This window comes from Chaetodon trifascialis, chromosome 21 (assembly GCF_039877785.1).
Source record: "Chaetodon trifascialis isolate fChaTrf1 chromosome 21, fChaTrf1.hap1, whole genome shotgun sequence".
Classification (NCBI taxonomy): Eukaryota; Metazoa; Chordata; class Actinopteri; order Chaetodontiformes; family Chaetodontidae; genus Chaetodon; species Chaetodon trifascialis.
Genome location: NC_092076.1, coordinates 19,442,385 through 19,459,609, shown reverse-complemented (window position 1 = coordinate 19,459,609; position 17,225 = coordinate 19,442,385). Strand labels below are relative to the sequence as shown.

Sequence of the window (17,225 nt, the reverse complement as noted above, 5' to 3'; positions counted from 1 at the left end):
AGTGGCAGTTTAGGATGGAGCAACAACCGGCAAAATCTCAAACGCGACATGCTTTCTAACAGGTGTTAATATTTACAGAATATGTAAATAAAACTTTTGAAACAGGCTCCGATTAAACCAGTGGAAGGGAAAAAAGCATACATCCAATGACAATGAGAGCTCAAATCATTTTCTGATTTAAAGACGACTTTGGGCTGCTGACTTCATTATTTCACTCTGCCGTTTGAGTTCTTTGCTGAGAGATAAATGCTCTGTAATTTAAAACATTGCGTAATTTATTCATTTCCTTTTTCCTTTGCAGTTTAAAGAAATACAGAGTGGGAAATCAGTCAAAATCCAGCTACATCCAAAAGTGACAAATTTATTCTTACCATAAAAACACCCACAAAAATAGTTTATTAGATATGTCCAAACAAAACAAAATTTGCGCTACACTGATTATTTACTGACATATCACATTTGGCAACAGCCCATACACTTAAGAGCGTTTATCATCCAAAACCACATACAGTACAGGAGAAACTAATCTAAGCTTTAGACCTGCTGTTTATTTACATTGATAGACATAACAACAGGCCTAACGATCAGCACAAATACAGCAGAATACTATGCTTCATACAGCCTACGACAAGACAAAACATCCAGCTGAGATGACTTTCCTGTGTGAACGGAGGATGGCGAGCGTCAGATTCTTGTTGATTTTTCCCCCCTAAATATTACAGCAGGAAGTAGTCTATCATCCTGTCCGTCTGTCATTCTGACAGAACCACCCCCGCGCAGGTGAAGCGTCACATGAGTCCTGTGATCTTCATCACCTCATCAGCCCGCTCCTAATGTCCGAGTGGATCCGGTGTGAATCCAGAGAGGAGCCTGTGCTTCAGAACTAGTTATTCAGCGTGAAGTCGGCGTCGTCCTCTATGTCCAGGTCCTGGTCTGTATCATCGGACACGTCAGAGTCCAGCTCTGTGTGGGGCTGCTGCGGGGACACAGAGCGCCCGCAGCGGCCCGTCGGCGCGAGCTCGGAGGCCGGGACTGTGTGTCTGCGCTCCGGGCTCTGGATCCCCGAAGACTCGCTCAGGTCGTCTCCTTTGGTGCTCCTCCCGGCAGAACTGTCATCCTCCACCTCCCTCTTACCTCCCTGGGGATTTTCCTGGTGCAAATGGAAATAGTTTTATGAGTTAAGAGGCCTGTGCGGTCGCCCTTTAAATAAATAATTATTCAGGTTCGAATGAAGGGATATAATGTGACATTAGTCAAAGCTTGGCACCTGTTTTAGTCTCCGCCACTTCGCTCGTCGATTCTGGAACCAGGTTTTAACCTGAAAGAAATCACGAAATATATAAATAAACCAGTAACTGTGAATTTTCAGGATGTTTTATTCGGCTGAAGAAACAATGCATGTGGAACAAAGCTAAGATAAACTGATAAATGATAACTGCAAAATAATCCAAGCAGCTGGATGCGTACAGTCTGCTCGCTGCAGCTTTGCCTGCACAGTAAACTCTGGCTCAGTGCCTGTAGAAGAAAACCTCCAGCAATCAATAAATGGAATGGAATGGGCTAAATTCTGCGGAACATTACATTACATGTTAGGAATCGCATTCCATTCCATTTATTGACGGATTCGTCAATGAACATGTTTTGATCATGTGTGTTAGGGGGTAAAAATTGTGATTAAGGCTCAAATCCGTCAGTAGATAATTCCTCATGATGCCACTGTGGAGATGATTTGGGCTTTGAGCTGATGGCAGGTGGCCGAGTTTCTCCTGCAGTAACAGTTTACCTGGACTATATTTTTAAGTCGAAGCCCTAGATATAAATTTTACTCAACACTAAATGTTTGAAAATGTCCATCCATAATGTGACCACATACCCGCACCTATCAGGCCTGTAGCGCACATCAGGAAATACAGAAGCGCTCATTTGTTTGATGAACAAACTTGAACTTGAATGAACTTGAAGCAGCTTGTGACAAAGAGGCGATTTCAAAGACAACCTCAGTTCATAACATGACAATACTTCAATCAGTCCTTCTGGGTGGAATATAATCAGGCTCCTGTGTGCTTTGTGACATGGTCATAAAGTCGTAATGACGGAAGATGATACGCATCACAGCCCCTCGGCCACGTGAGAGCGCCGTACTCTGCGCGCGCTCCGCAGCCAGGGACAGACCAGAACACTCCATGGGAGAATTAAAGGCCTAAAAATGTGGAAGACAGACAATCCCCGCCGTCTGAAGTGAGCGGCTCCCCTGCAGACACAGCTTCCATGCTCACCTGTCTCTCGCTGAGCTGCAGCATCTTGGCCAGCCGCTTCCTCTCCGGAGGCGAGAGGTACTTCTGCGTCTCAAACTTCTTCTCCAGCTCGATCGTCTGATCGTTAGAGAACCTGACCTGTCCGCCCTTTCTTTTATGTAAGGGCCGCTGGATGAAGGGCGTCCACAGCAGAGGTTTCCCTTCAGAAAGGAGGAGGCAGAAACAGGTCAGGCCGACACGTCATGTCGAGTCCATCAAGCCTCATGTATGCTTCTATTCTGATTAGTGACTGAAGTAGGATAGAACAGCAATAAAGTGGAACAGTAAAAAAAGGGAGAGAATATCGTATTCAGCTCGAATAAAATAAATGAATTGCGTAAGGTTATTTAAGCTACAACAGTCTAAAAATCATGATCCAATTAACAGCGTATTGTTGTGCATGTTGTTTCAAAAGAGCAGCGAACAGATTTATCAGAGAGAAGCGGCAGAGTCTAATCAGGCTGTGTTTGTCTTGTCTGGTTTCCTCTCCAGTTAATAGCCTGGAACAAACAATGGTCGAGGCTGCGGCCGCCACTCGGGCCTGCTGCGCGCTGTCTTTTAAGGAAGGTCGTGACAGAGTGAAAACTATGGCCAAATATCCGCTTCATGTGCTTCCTGCTTTGTGGTGTGATTATAGGCGATGGCATCCACCAACAGACGTTCCTGTCCTCTGCTCACTGACACAATATAAATTTGTTGTGCTCGCGCTTATTGCTGCACTTTTCCAAAGGAAGTTAGCTAATCCAGCCCCATGAGGCCGATTCTCAAAATAAAAATATCATGACAATCAAGCTTTGGTCGAATAAAGCTTACTTTAATGACTGACCTGAATTAATGAGCGAAAAACACGAAGCCATCAGTAGAATGATATTTATGAACGGCAGCCTGAACTAATTATGATTTCCCATCCACGTTTCCTCGGTTCTTATTACTAAAACATAGGAGAGCATTTTTTATTTTCCATTCGCATTTTGTTTGCATTGCTCACGTGCTTTAATAGAATTGGAATAAACTATAATAAACTTTAACAGAGCAAAAGGTTAAATAGTGGAATACAAACAGATCAATGCACATGTACTGTGGGCTGATTAAACTCATGTATGAGGCCTGATTTTAAACTACTGCAATCTGATCAATCCAAGCACGACACCACCAAGTGCTGGCCTCAGAAACTGACGAGCAGGCTTTTTGGAGCGGATTATTTTATCTGATAAAACTGAAATGAATCTGTGAATTTGCGTTTTTTTTTCTGCCTTTGTTTGTTTTATGGTGTTTATGAGGAAATGCGTAAAAAAAACTTGATAAAATCATAAAAATCATTCATGCTTTTATTTCCTCGCGATTCGGTTATTGTCTTTTGTATTCAGGACTAAACCACACAATATTTTTCGCTGTCTACTGGCTGATCGTCGAACTGAAAGGAGCTCCAGAGGCTGCACAATCCTGTCAATCATTTCTCAGAATGAATGTTTAAAAAAAAAGTGTTATCTGTATTATTATTATTATTATTATTATTATTATCATCTATGTTTTTGTATCTATTTTAATTTTGTATTTCAAAGTGTCTGATTTTACTTGTCTCAGTCCTGAAATGTTATATTCCAGTTTCCACAATGTAAAGCACTTTGTAACTTCGTTTGAAAAACTGCTGTATAAATGAAGTTTATTATTATTAGCAGTAGTTTGTTTTTATTTTCCACAGACGTCACGTGAAAGCTTCATTTTTTTTATTGTACTACTAAAAGCTCCTCTAAATGAGTCTTTATCTGTTCTGTTAAGGTCCCATTAGCCTGTGTACTGCCCTGTTTGCTTTATTTTCTTCTCGCCGCCAACCATAAAGAAAGTCAGCCACATCCTCGCTGGCCAGGCAGAGGAAGTGCAACAATATGTGAAAAACGGATCCCGGGCTATCAGAGGCCGAGTGTTTCCTGAATATGTCTGTATTGAGGATGTCGATAAAATAATCAGCAGCGTGCAGCGAGCTCCCGAGGAAGCGGCTGGCCGGGGTGAGCCAGGAAAACATTTAACAGCTTCTGAAACCAGATTTACTCCTATCGACAGGCCCACGGCTTCCGCTATGAACGGAAAAAGGCCCGGCTTGTTCAGCGCAACACAAGTCAGACGGTTCGCTTGCTCCACTATACTTCAGAGGGCCATCGGCCACAGCTTCTACCCCAAACACAGTCTAATGTGGACTCAAATCCTAACCTCGAAAACTAGTTAATATAAGCTACTGAACAACAGATGCGCCACTGCATCAACCTGAAATATTTAATTTCTGCGATACCTCAGAATTTAATCTGAGATATATGTATTAAAAACTTCAGGATGATGAGCAGAATTTGAAATAAGCTAACTTGAACGCAGCTTAGTCGTGCAACGTTTGTGCGTAATGATGGAGGGATTCATGTCAAATACAACAGAAGAGAAGCACATATCTGCATGCATTTCGAATTCCTTTTGGGGCTCACAAGTAGGATATATGAAAACACACACACACACACACACACACACACACACACACACACACACACACACACACACAGAGAGAGAGAGAGAGAGAGAGAGAGAGAGAGAGAGAGAGAGAGAGAGAGAGAGAGAGAGAGAGAGAGAGAGAGAGAGAGAGAGCAGTGAAATAACAAGTGATTTAGAGCCCAGCTACGCTTTAGTCACCGGGCGACTTGCTCCTCTGATGTTTCAGAACAATGGGAGTCAGGAAAAAGAGTCAAGGTTGCCATAACCCCCCCCCCCCCCCCCCCCCCGCTGCTATTGTGGCCCCAAATATGTCTGTCACTGTAACAATGTGACTCATATGTGCGTGGTCAGGCATCATGCAGAACTTTGGGCCTGAGATGGGGTGCAGACTGCAGAGAGGAACACGTCCAGAGTCACCCGCTCTGCAAACTGTTTATGTAGGCGACATGTAACTGCACTGACTGTCTGAGTTCGACATGCATGCATGACCAAGCGTGATATACTTATGCAAAAATGGTTTCGTTGGCACTGAAACGAAGCTTGTGAAGACAGAAGAGTTTTCATGCAAGGCGTAAAAAGTGATTTATTGCCACATCATCCAAGTAAGTTTGATTTCTTTTGCGCTGAAGTGGACAATGTCCTCTGAATGCCACACACTCATCTAACGTACAACGAAACATGAAAAATGCAACATGCAAAATACGGATTTATGAAAAGATTTTCAGACTCCACAAGCACCAAAGATACTGTCAGTGTCACAGCAGACCAACAGACTAGAGCCTTTCCACATAAGGAAACAGACATGATTGTATTGCCCTGGGAGATGCTGTAAATTACACACTTGTCCAACTCACCGAGAGGGTCGTGCCTCAGCAGCGCCTGTGCGTACTCCCCCATGGAGCGGTGGTGCTGGTGGTGGAACGGGTAGATGGAGCCGGCGAAGGTCCCGGCAGATGCGTACGTCGCCGCCGTCAACGCCGCAGCCGCGTGGTGAGACAGTGCGGGGTGGATCGGTGTGGGTTCATAAATCGGCGTCCGGTACGGTGAGATGAGACTGGTAAAGGAGGAGTTGGGCGACGGAAGAGTTGGAGTGGGGATGATCGGAGTGGAGCAGGAGGAATAGGAGGAGGAGGAGGAAGAAGAAGAAGAAGAAGAAGGAGAAGAAGAAGAAGAAGGAGATGAGGAGGAGGTGGAGGCAGTCTTTCCCAGAATGTCCTCGATGTAGAAGGGTGTCGGGTGAGCCGGCTGGATGGGAGTCGGTGCGTAAAGCGGGACGCTCATGGTGCCTTTTGCCGTCGCTGCGCACTGGAGTTGAGTTAACAGAAGGCTGCGTCCCTCCTTTCTTCTCCCCGCGGCCTTCCTCTTTATCGACAGTATCTCAGAAGAACTTCTTTACATACTACCAAACATCTACTGGAACTTGAGTCCACGGACTACCCGAAGCCCACTGGAGACAGTCTGTCAGATCTGCGAGGCAGACCGTTTGGGTGTTTTGGTGGCCATCAGTTTGTGGTGGTGGACTAGCTGGTACTTGATCCAACTGTTGGGACTGTTATCTGGCTGCAGGCGGAGGAGGGTGGAGATAAGTGCACGGTCAACTTCCTGCAGGTGGCCAGCGGTCGTTTCTGATTGGATGACTCGCAGCTCCAATCGAGCCAAACAGCGATCAGATGACAGGAGAGAAGAGATAATCGTATTTCAGGAGACTCGCTTCTCTACAGCCAATCATCTGGTAACTAGCAAACCGAAAAATCTAGCCTGTGGTTTGAGTGATAGAATGGTTCAACGATGACTGATACTTAGCTTGTGTGTTTTTAACAAGACCACCTCAAGCTTAAGTTATTCTGACAGATCACACATTTTGAAAGTCAGTGCATATCTCCACTGGAAAAGTGGAGATATGGAAATTGTGAGATTTTATCCGCATTGATCAAACATGGAGAAAAAAGTGAAATGCGAACTTCTTTTTATTCCTATGAGGTTTTTTTTTTTGGACTGATTTAAAGTAGACCTGTTGCCAAATAGTTGGTCATATACCAACATTGGCGACATTTCATGTAAATGAATCTTCATACTGTAAGTTGTGAGCCTTTTGGCGACAAGGCTGATCATACAACTGAAAGATTACACCTTCATTCTCTAATACTCGGCGGTGGAAGAAGTATTCACATGCTTTACTTCCTTAAAAGCAACGCTGCATTATAAAAATACTCCATTTTAAATAAAACTTCTGCGTGTAAAATCGTTCTTAAGTAAAAGTACAGAGAGTACACTTCAGTATAATGGCTACCTTTAGAAGTTTATGAAAATGGATCATAATTACTGATGCTATTTTGTTAGAGATGAAGAGAGGCTACTAGATAGTGGAAAGAAAGAAAGACAGACAGAAAGAAAGAAAGAAAGAAAGAAAGAAAGAAAGAAAGAAAGAAAGAAAGAAAGAAAGAAAGAAAGAAGGAAAAACTGATGCAGGTACGGACTTCTTAAAGCAAAGCTTTGCGCTGTCAAACATTAACGTTGTATTACTAATTTTAATAATGTGGAACACACACACACACACACACACACACACACACACACACACACACACACACACACACACACACACACACACACACACACACACACACACTCTGCAGGTGTATAAGGATAAAATGTACAGAGATAGAAAAAGACAAAGCTGTATTTCTGTATCAGATACTCAACATTAAAGGCTCATGAGAAAAAATATGACCAGGAGAAGTTTTGACATTTTATTATTTTTAATTAAAATGCTTTTTTACAGGCGCTTCTTGTTTAGGCTCCTGCTCAGGGGCCCCTGACACCTTTGGCCCCTGGCCCTGTGCCCGGCACACCCACAGGCACGGACACTGAGCATGAGATCATTCTCCTCAGCTCCTCTTTACGTTTAATACGCGGCCGTTGAGTTTTGGGGCTGCCTTCACTGACATTACGTACATTCACGCGTCACATGTTACACTTTTATCTATTTCTATGAACTTGCCTCTCAGTGTCATGCTGCTTTAAACCAAATAAATAAAATATTTAGAGATTAATATTTGTATTTCTTTGTGATCAATTTTCACCTTACCAGTAGTTCCTACTTCTGACCAGCAGTTCTCCTTCTGTCAGACATGTCTTTATATTAAGTATAGTGGGATTAAAACTCCGCAAAGAAAAACCCCAGATGACTGGAGTGTCACCACCCTGCTTTTACACACAGGCCAAACGTGAGTTAAATGGGTCTTTGACTAACAATCAGCTTTATCTCTAACAATGTAATACAAGTCAACTGCAATCCACATCCGTAACGGTACAGCTGAATGGCGAGTGATTAACTCATAATTTGAATGTTAGGAGTTTTCCTGTGAAATCCGCCTATCAGTACGGTTGAGGTGATATACTTATGATAAGGACTATAAATGGAAATCGCTTTAATGGATCACTTAGTCAATGTTTATCCCCTCACAAACGTTTCCCCAAAGTGTTAAACGATAACTAATAACTTCTCTGTTTCAGAGCTGCAGCACGAACAGAAAGACTCCAGCTGCACGTGTGACGCTCATCTTTTTTTATTACCAGCTGACTTCTTTAAAGACGTGCTCACCAGTCACGCCTCGGCGTCGTGAGGAAGCCTGTCCCAGCTGATAGGCCTGCACGTGCGCACTAATAGAATCCAATAGTTCGATTTTCTGATGGGACTTAAAAGCGCGCGACGCTAACTGCCAACTTTCCAGCGGCTGTAATTTAGATAAAGTGGACTCAGAGAGCAAACAGGGATATGAGCAGCCTTGAAGGCATGAAAGAAATCACCACACGGCTAATATTTGGACAGAGACAACCAGTGCAGCTCATTGATCCGGCCAGCTCCCCGCGGCGTCAGACTCCGGTCCACCACGATTGATAACTTCTCCGCAGAGGCGCTGCTGCTGCTCCGGGCAGCTGGCGCCATGATGTGACCATTAACATTTCCACACACAGAAAAGTTGGTGGCACGACATGGAAATTGAGTATTTATCAGAGAAGAAATTATATAAGTTTCACTTGAATATTTATTTAGTTTGCAAGTGCAGAACAAACTAGACGTGTAGTATATACACCATGACTGATGCTACATTTCAGATGTACACCAACAAAAACAAAACAAAACAAAACAAAAACTTTGCTGTTTATGCTCCAAACAGCATGGCAGTTCCACAATACATCTGCAGGTAAAACGACTAATATATTTTACCTGCTTTGCAAAAACTTTTTCCAGCAAGGTGTAACTGCTAGTGTGTCATACAAGACCATCCAAACAAAGAGAATGTCCACACCAAGATGGTATAAATGGAAAAAATATCATAATATTCCTTTTCATTACCTCACAATTTAAATTAAGTTGATGCTTGGGCTGATTCCCCATAATTGTGAATGCAAACAGAAATGATTTAAAAAAAGAAACTGTACTCAAGTACATGAAAATGTAAAATCTTTTCAGCATGGGTAAATCCTGCAGCGTGAATATTTTTCTCTAATGTGTGTTCAATATGCACTGTGTGTTTCATGCTCGACTTCACATCGCAAAAACTGAAAGCTGCGGATTGTCAAGCAAGTTTTCCAAACAGTTTCCTATCGCAGTAACACATTTTCATATTATGGAAATCATTTTTGAAATTGTGAGAAATAATTATGTTTCTATTACCCAGCTCTCCTGGAGGGATGAGAACAGATGAATTTAACTCAAACTTATATAGCAGATGAGACAGAAACAAGACAGAAACCACCAGAATGTGGATTAGAAATGACATGCCCACTGGAGAGTAATTACTCTGGTCTATTAAGTTGCAAAACAACAGCGGTTTTGACATTTTGTCTCAACTTGTCACTATTTATAGCACACCTGAACATATCCAGGACTGCCTGTTGCGTTTAGATAGGATGTTCTCGTCAATGGAAAACATGAACAGGTGAGTCATGACTAATCATGAAACAGACAGCAACTCCAGCTCATCACTCTCACTTTGAGTCCTGCTCAGAATGTGTTCCTCAGGTGTCACTCGGGTGGTTTTGTACAGTTCACCTCTGGCTCTGACTGTGAGCAGGGCTGCAGAGAGCACAGGACATGTTCCAGTGTCCACTGCTCTTCATGTAAGGCGTGCTCATCCAGGGTGAACTGCCCTTGCTTGGTTCGGATCAGCTCCTTCACATGAGCGCATGATGACAGGGCTGCAGCACACAGGCACTGATTACTCTCACGCTTGTGTTAGCAGGGTTGAATTCTGATTGGTTAGTTCAGTTTATTTACTTTTCCAGAAACGTGCTGATGAGGAAATTCTGAAATGGATTGAATTAATCTCACCTTTTCCCAGGTCATCCACCAAGCTTCTCACATAAAATCCTCCACCACACTCAATATCTGTTGCAGAAATACAACTATTTTAAGTCTTTGAATGTCTAATTCAACATAAAAAGGAAATGGGAACAGTAGAAAATGACATTCAAAATGCTATTTTAAATACCAGAAATCCAGACGTCTTACATAGAGGAAGAAAGAAAAACTGCATGAAGCGACATGTGCTAACCCAGAGTGAAGAGAGGAGGCTTGAACTCCTGCAGGCTCAGGTTGTACACGTGGACTGGTCGGGCTGGTTTGGCCTCAACCTTGTGACCTTTCTTCAGCAGGACAGACAGACGCTGGCCATCCTTTTTCAGTGCTGAGTAGCTGAAATGACAGAAAGTCAATAAATCACAGCATACTGAAGATGCCACTGATTACCAGGATGACAGCATGAACTCAGACCATAGGCCTTGTTGAACAGGCAGGTTTTCAGGTTTTTTTGAAAGTCACAATAGATGCAATGTTGTATGTCTCTGCTGGGACAGACTTCCAAAGGGTGGGAGCTGCCAACTGAAGGCTCTGTTCCCAAAGGTTCACAGGCTGGTGTAGGGGATGGTGAACAGACCCATGTCCAAGGACCACTGATCCAGGGACAGTATACAGGTGGAGGCCGTTTGATAGGTACTGAGAGGCAAAGGCAAGAAGGGATTTATAGGTGAGGAGGAGGATTTTCTATTCAAGTATAAGTATGAGAGTGATGGTCAGGGTCTGGAGATGTTTTTGAGGTGGTAGAAAGTGGATCTGGATCAGGGGATCAGGCTCTCCAGCCTTCCAGAGGAGTGCCTTGATGTGGTGGTGATGAGGAGGTCACCTGTGATTCTGATGAGGGGAAGATGCCCGTCTTTTTTATTCGGAAAAATAAGCTGCAGTAAGAACTGTGTTACACACACACACCACACCAATCCTACTGTTCCATATCAGAGTGACACTGTAATGTTGAAACTTTAGGCTGTTTGTCTACTTGACATGCCATGAACACTGGCAGGAAAGCCTCTTCACAGGCGATGTGACACATGTACATGTCTATAGCCTGCTAGTGACCTCTAGAGGCTGCAAAGTTCACTGCACCACAGCTAAACTAATACTGAGAAAAAAAACACATCAGTGTTTATTAGAGACCAGAAGGAGTTCAATGTCCTCATTACCATTAGGATAATTGATGATCACTCTCAAGATGGACTGGACCTCTTCCACTGGTGAGTAGGGATTTTTAGGGAATAAAACAATACACATACAAGGTGAAGTAAGGCTCTGCTGACAGCTGGAATCAGTGCATTTTTTTGTACTTCATGCTGGAAAATGATTAAATTATCCAAATTATTACAGAGGAATTTTCTGTTGATCAACTAATCTATTGATTGACTAATTGTTGCATGTCTAAAGATCAGTTTAGCCAGAATCAGAAAATTTTTATTGCCAAGTACGGTTCACATATGAGGAATTTGCTTTGGTGAGGTTGGTGCATGACACATCTTTTAAAAGAAGCTATTAAAAAAGTAAAAATATAACAGTAAGTAAAAAATATAAATATATAAATATATATACAGTCTGTTTTTTGTTTTTTTTTTACAGAAGCACAGTCGTTTTTTCAAAAGGAAACCAATCACAACAAGCAACACATGACAACATAACACCAATGGTTAATCACCTTATTGTTCAAGTCCTGCAGCAGTCCATAAACACTGCACACAGATATCATTATTTGGGACCCAGTTTGCAGTCCATGATGGTGCACAGGTGCTACACCAGTGTGCACAGCCTGTAGCTGGTGTTGGCAAGTCATGTAACTATTACATGATTAATGCTGGTTGCCACAACCTCTGCCTCTGGATTACGACATCTGGTCAATTATGTCATTTTTAATGCAAGGTGGACATTGTTTGAGACTTCTTTGTTACAACAACGTGGCATTAACCAAGACAACATCACCTGTCATAAACCTGCCATAAGCCTAATTATCAAACTTAAAAAATAAATAAATAAATAGCTTTATGTGTTAATATTACATTAAACTCTCATATGTTACATTGGCTGTCTTCACACCATCATAATTTAATATTAATATTTTTCTTGACCTCAACTATAGTGGTACAATTTGGACTTGTCGTTAAGATGACATTAATATCAAAAGGGCAGTTTGACGAGAGAGTGAACATTAAGTTTATTGAGGTGATTTATGGCTGATTACTGAGTTTCCTGTTGGACACATATTGTAAATGCTACTGTAAACACCAATCCATGTATCAAACAAGTCTTTCCCTAGCTTCCTGTTCTTAGCTAGCTAGCTCTGAGTGAACACAGCCAGACCAGAAGTGGAAATGGAACGGAAAAACAGAAATATATTGCCAACAAAACCTCTGGAAGCTATTTAAGTCATTTACACCCCTGAGCACGGTGACAAAACAGTTCAACATTAACAGATAACAACTTAGAACAGAGCAGCAGCTTTGTGGGCTAAAAACTCTCATTCTAAATTATACATATTGCTTCAGTGTGGACACTGGAATGATCGGACGGTTTACTTTCACATACACAAAGGTTATTGTGATGACACCATTCTCTTAGACTGGCTTTACTCACAGTGGAGGAACTTGCATGATGTCACCAGTGAAAGCTTTCAGCTTCTCCTCAAAGTCCAGTCTGGTTATGTGTTCTGTGGGCAAAAATCACACAAACAGCATGCTGTAAAGAGAAAGAACTGCAGGGAGAGAGGTCTACCTCAGAGTGGTATGACAGTATGAAAGGACTGCTGAGAAGACTGCAGACTACAGAAACCACCTACAGTTTAACCTGAGCTGCCAACAGCACAGATTCAAATCAAACAGCCTCCATGACAGAGTAAGAACCAAAACATCACTGCGCTACCGGCTGATAAAGGAAAGTGTGTGGTGGTCGTAAACACAGCAGACTACCATGCCAAGGTCACCACAGTACTCAACCACAAGACAATATGCTTAACAATAAAGCCAACCTCAGCCCAAATTTGTGAAGAGCTGGACCTACTTGCAATATAATGGAGAGTTTTACAGACAAAACATGGCTGAGCCATGGCCTGACCAGTATCTCCTGTCTTGGCAAACCTCTACAAATTCAAAGGTGAGGGCAGAGCCCCGAATTCCTTCAGAAGAACAGTACAAAGCCACTGGTTTACATATGTGGATGACACATGGGTCAGAATCAAAACTGGGGGAGTGCAAGCCTTCATAGAACACATCATATCAGTGGACAGTAACATCAAGTTCACACGATAGGTTCTGTTTGAACAACTGCTCTTCTTTGGACTGTGCTGTGCACAAATCTGAGGGATACACATAAAGTTTGTGGAACTGGACACCATAAGACTCAGGAAGAACACCAACACTGTCCATCCATGTCTGGAGAGAGGATTTCAAACCCAGCAACACACTAAGACGGAAACTGCTCCACCTGAAAGACCGCACACCCAGACACAATGCATGCTGTTCAATGCAGTGAGGAATGCACAGACTTGTGCATGACGGAAACTAAAAATTCACACCTGGCCCAAAGTAACTCCAACAACGAATGACTGCTGTTACACCGCCAGTAGCACAAATGCCCCAAGTGTTATCAGGGTCCCTATTGGGACATGCACACATGAGTTAGACTACTGAATGGGACGAACTGCTCAAATGAAATCATGTAATTTAAACTTGAATATTTACCAAAGTCTTTCTCCAGAATCACACTGCCAGTGGCATCAAGAGTATCTGTTGCTTTCCCCAGTTCCCCCACAGCGACATATTTCTGAAAAACAAACATCATGTTGTTGTCTCTGTAAGAATGACCATTCATGTGGAACTGTGAAAATCTGAAAATATTTATGTTGCTCATTTTAAACATCAAGTGCTTCATCTGACCTCAGTGAAGTATACCTAAAACACTAAAAAGATCATGTTGTTGTGCCTCCTAGAACAAAGGGTAACGTTCGGGTCATACATTCACAACAAGTAAATGAACTGTCCACCAGCTAGTCTCTAACTGTGTCTGTCTGCTGTTTGCTGCTTTGCAGTGGGTTTATCAGAGCTGTCTCAGTGATCAGTGGTCGTTAGACTAGAAAAGCTCTATACAAATATAGAGCTTTAAAGAGACAGTCAACTGTGTTAATGTTAGTGCAGTATCCAGGAGACAAAAACTCTTAAATACTGAAACATTACATATAACCCAGTTTATCATTTCATGCATATAATTAAATTAAGGACTTGAACATATCTGGTAAGGATTAATGACTTTATGGTAATTTCTAACATCAGCCCAACAGGTCTTACAGTGAAATCGCTGGCTGGACAATAATGCACTATTCCAGTTTGGTTAATATACAATAGTTCTGTATAGCTTCATTGTACATCAACTGACTTTCACTGTTTATATACTGTAAACACAAACAAACTCACCTTAGAGCCAGCCAACATTGTACTGAGCATCTTTGTGCCATCGCCAACACCAACAACTGCAAGAAACAGAGACGACGTTAGAATCTCTTCTCTAAAGTCCTGCTGGCATCCCCTAGAGGTGTCAACGCTCATTACACCCAGCGATAAAAAGTTCCACAAATCAAACGATATACTGATGGGTTTGCAACATTTCCAGCCTTAAAATTGTCCTATTTCATTACAATCTCATCCATGTTGTGGGAGGATAATGGTATTGCTAAAATTTGAGTTGGTGAGAAGTAACTAATGGAAAAACATTTCTTTCCTTTTGATATAGTAAAAAAACATGAGTGTTTATTTATGTATTTTGTTTAGCCACATGTATATTGTTTAGTAAACCAGGGCTGTTGCTATGACTGAGGACACCGAGGAGATGGTTCAGATCTTAAACAATAGTGACATGTGCATATATAACATTGAAAGAGTTACTGGTTGTTGTAATTATGCTTCTTGTCCATACTAGCTGCACTGGGATCCTTTTCAAAAGTGATTTCATTGTGAGTGACAGAGGACAAAATTCATCGTTCTGTGTAAAACAGAATTCTTAAGTTCAGCCAGAGAAAATATGACTCTTCTGCAGTCAGAGTTAGATCAATCAAAGTTACTTAAGTTCAGATGCTAAAGTCTTTTAAGTTCCAAATTTGCTTGTGTTTCCACAGACAGTGACCAATGACTATGTATATATGGGCATGTCACTATGGTTTTTGCAGTATGTGGGCATGCGAGTGCTGTTTTAAGACAGACATGAAAAATACTGATGTATTCCTTAACACCCTTGTTGATCAGTTACAGCAGGCATGTGCATTTTTTTAAACAATTATCCATAACTTCTTGCTTGCAGCAGCAGCAGCAGCAGCAGCAGGTTAAACAACTGGCATAGCCAAGTCCGCCCATACATCTCTACCAGCTTCATAACAACCAAACCTAGTGGGCCGTTGATTAAGAGGTTAAGAGTTTGGGTGAACTGTCCTTATACACCTTCTTCACTTCCACCCAGCCAAGGCAGAAATGACAACAGTCGCACGTGGACCTGCACCTGGAAGTAAACGCGACACCCCGCCTACCTAACACCCCGCTGGCCGCGCTGTCCAGCGTCCCTCCGTGCCCCATCTTCAGGCTCTGCTTCTTCCTCTTTCGCGGGTTTGGGTTTTGTACCCCAGCCTCTGAAAGATAAGTGAGGAAAATACATTTCACTGTTAGCTTCAACAAATCACAACAGACGTACTTCCTGGTTCGGCCCCTATTGTATTACCTTTGAGTAAAGCTTCTTTGAGCGTATTTAACACATCTGCAGATGTCGGTCCTTGTTTTTTGTAAATCGCAAACAGTCCATTTAAAGACTGCAGTTTAGACAGAGAACTAATTATCGGACCAGCAGTATCAGATATTTTTCCTGCCATGCTTGTTTTGTTCTTCTTCGGCCAATTTGACTCTTCTTCTACTCACGTGTTTGCCATCTGTGGCCAAGCGACCTGTTTTTGTATTCCGCCATCTACTGGTTCCATAAGTTCATAAATATTTTTTTTCTAATTTGGGTTTCAAGCCAAAATTACACAACGCTACAACATTAAAAGAGCTTATGTGCCCGTAGACGTTTTGACAGATGAAGGGTGACTGCGTGCAGTTTTCGTTAGCTAATCTGTCTATGATCATCTCCCAGGACGAGCTAGAAACTATGACCAGGATGCTTTGCGCCGAAACACACTTCCTAGTTACTTTGCCGCTTGGCTTCCTCTTCCTGACAGCTGTGTTGTCTACAACAACAATTACTGCAAGGAAGATATTTATGCTGCAGTCGCTGCGGTTAGTGTTTTTTAAACTTAATTTTATTTTACATTTGCTGAAGGTTCCGTCAAAGACTGTCTTCCTCTTCACGGAGGTTAACCATTCGATAGCCATGCACAAACCTTTGACTCGCACTTCGGCACACGCGATTCCACCAAGTTGCATTTATTTAATTCAGTTTTCTGCGTTTGCGTCTCACTGATTGCTTCTGGCAAAAGTTTGATTTTCTTAAGTTGGATGTTGCCATATTGAAGAGGTGATTCTAGTGGTGTTAGTAAGATCGAACGTTATGTTACGACGGCGCGTTGTGCTTTTGTTGACATCTTAACATACTCTCAACTGCTACGGTTTTTATGGCGTATGGCACAATGGAGTAATTGCAACACCTAATTTAGATCTTCTAATTTACTTGTTATTTTTCATGATGCTGGTAGCCAACTGTAGCTCTAGCGAATGAGCGGACCTTGTAGCTGCAGTTTCAGGTTTGAACAGAGATCTCTTTGGTTGGATATCTCCAAATAATCAGCCTTACTGTCCTTTCCATATACTCAGGGCACCGCCAGCGTCTTACAAATCCTGATTAAACCTGATTAAGCAACCATGTATTGTATTCCTAATCAGAAACGGCCCTGTTGGTAGATGAACCTGGTAATTAGGAAGCATTGACAGTCTGTGCTTGGTGTAGGACAGACAGAATTACAATAATAGTTACAATAGAAACATATAGTAGCAAATTTCATTTTCAATTTGGCAAGATTTTACTAAACACTGTGTTAGTTATAGCGCTACAACGAACAGTTATTTTATCATTATTAAATAATCTGACAACAATATTTTCAAATC

The 17,225-nt window shown here is 42.1% G+C and overlaps 2 protein-coding genes across 2 annotated transcripts; both read right to left on the bottom strand.

Annotated features, from left to right (window-relative positions):
* Positions 1–708: 708 nt before the first annotated feature.
* hhex (hematopoietically expressed homeobox) lies at positions 709–6,325 on the bottom strand. The gene is made up of 4 exons (XM_070990745.1): positions 5,624–6,325; positions 2,277–2,455; positions 1,268–1,318; positions 709–1,150 (listed from the first exon to the last, which is right to left on the bottom strand). The coding sequence occupies exons 1-4, from the start codon at positions 6,048–6,050 to the stop codon at positions 884–886; spliced, it is 924 nt and encodes a 307-aa protein (XP_070846846.1). The 5' UTR covers positions 6,051–6,325; the 3' UTR covers positions 709–883.
* A 2,476-nt stretch (positions 6,326–8,801) lies between these two features.
* On the bottom strand, positions 8,802–16,340 carry trub1 (TruB pseudouridine (psi) synthase family member 1). Its single transcript, XM_070990533.1, has 8 exons — positions 15,850–16,340; positions 15,662–15,760; positions 14,559–14,614; positions 13,830–13,911; positions 12,727–12,799; positions 10,331–10,470; positions 10,108–10,164; positions 8,802–9,974 (listed from the first exon to the last, which is right to left on the bottom strand). The coding sequence occupies exons 1-8, from the start codon at positions 15,995–15,997 to the stop codon at positions 9,802–9,804; spliced, it is 828 nt and encodes a 275-aa protein (XP_070846634.1). The 5' UTR covers positions 15,998–16,340; the 3' UTR covers positions 8,802–9,801.
* Between the last annotated feature and the right edge of the window lie 885 nt (positions 16,341–17,225).

What these genes read in the sequence shown, in the direction of transcription:
- hhex (XM_070990745.1), bottom strand. Translation starts at nt 6,050, where the DNA reads ATGAGCGTCCCGCTTTACGCACCGACTCCCATCCAGCCGGCTCACCCG. An exon ending in GCTGAGGCACGACCCTCTCG is followed by an intron (nt 2,456 to 5,623) that starts GTGAGTTGGACA and finishes TCCTTTCTGAAG; the next exon opens with GGAAACCTCTGCTGTGGACG. An exon ending in TGCAGCTCAGCGAGAGACAG is followed by an intron (nt 1,319 to 2,276) that starts GTGAGCATGGAA and finishes GATTTCTTTCAG; the next exon opens with GTTAAAACCTGGTTCCAGAA.
- trub1 (XM_070990533.1), bottom strand. Translation starts at nt 15,997, where the DNA reads ATGGCAGGAAAAATATCTGATACTGCTGGTCCGATAATTAGTTCTCTG. An exon ending in ATCATGCAAGTTCCTCCACT is followed by an intron (nt 10,471 to 12,726) that starts GTGAGTAAAGCC and finishes CTGTCATTTCAG; the next exon opens with CTACTCAGCACTGAAAAAGG. An exon ending in GCCTCCTCTCTTCACTCTGG is followed by an intron (nt 10,165 to 10,330) that starts GTTAGCACATGT and finishes TTTCTGCAACAG; the next exon opens with ATATTGAGTGTGGTGGAGGA.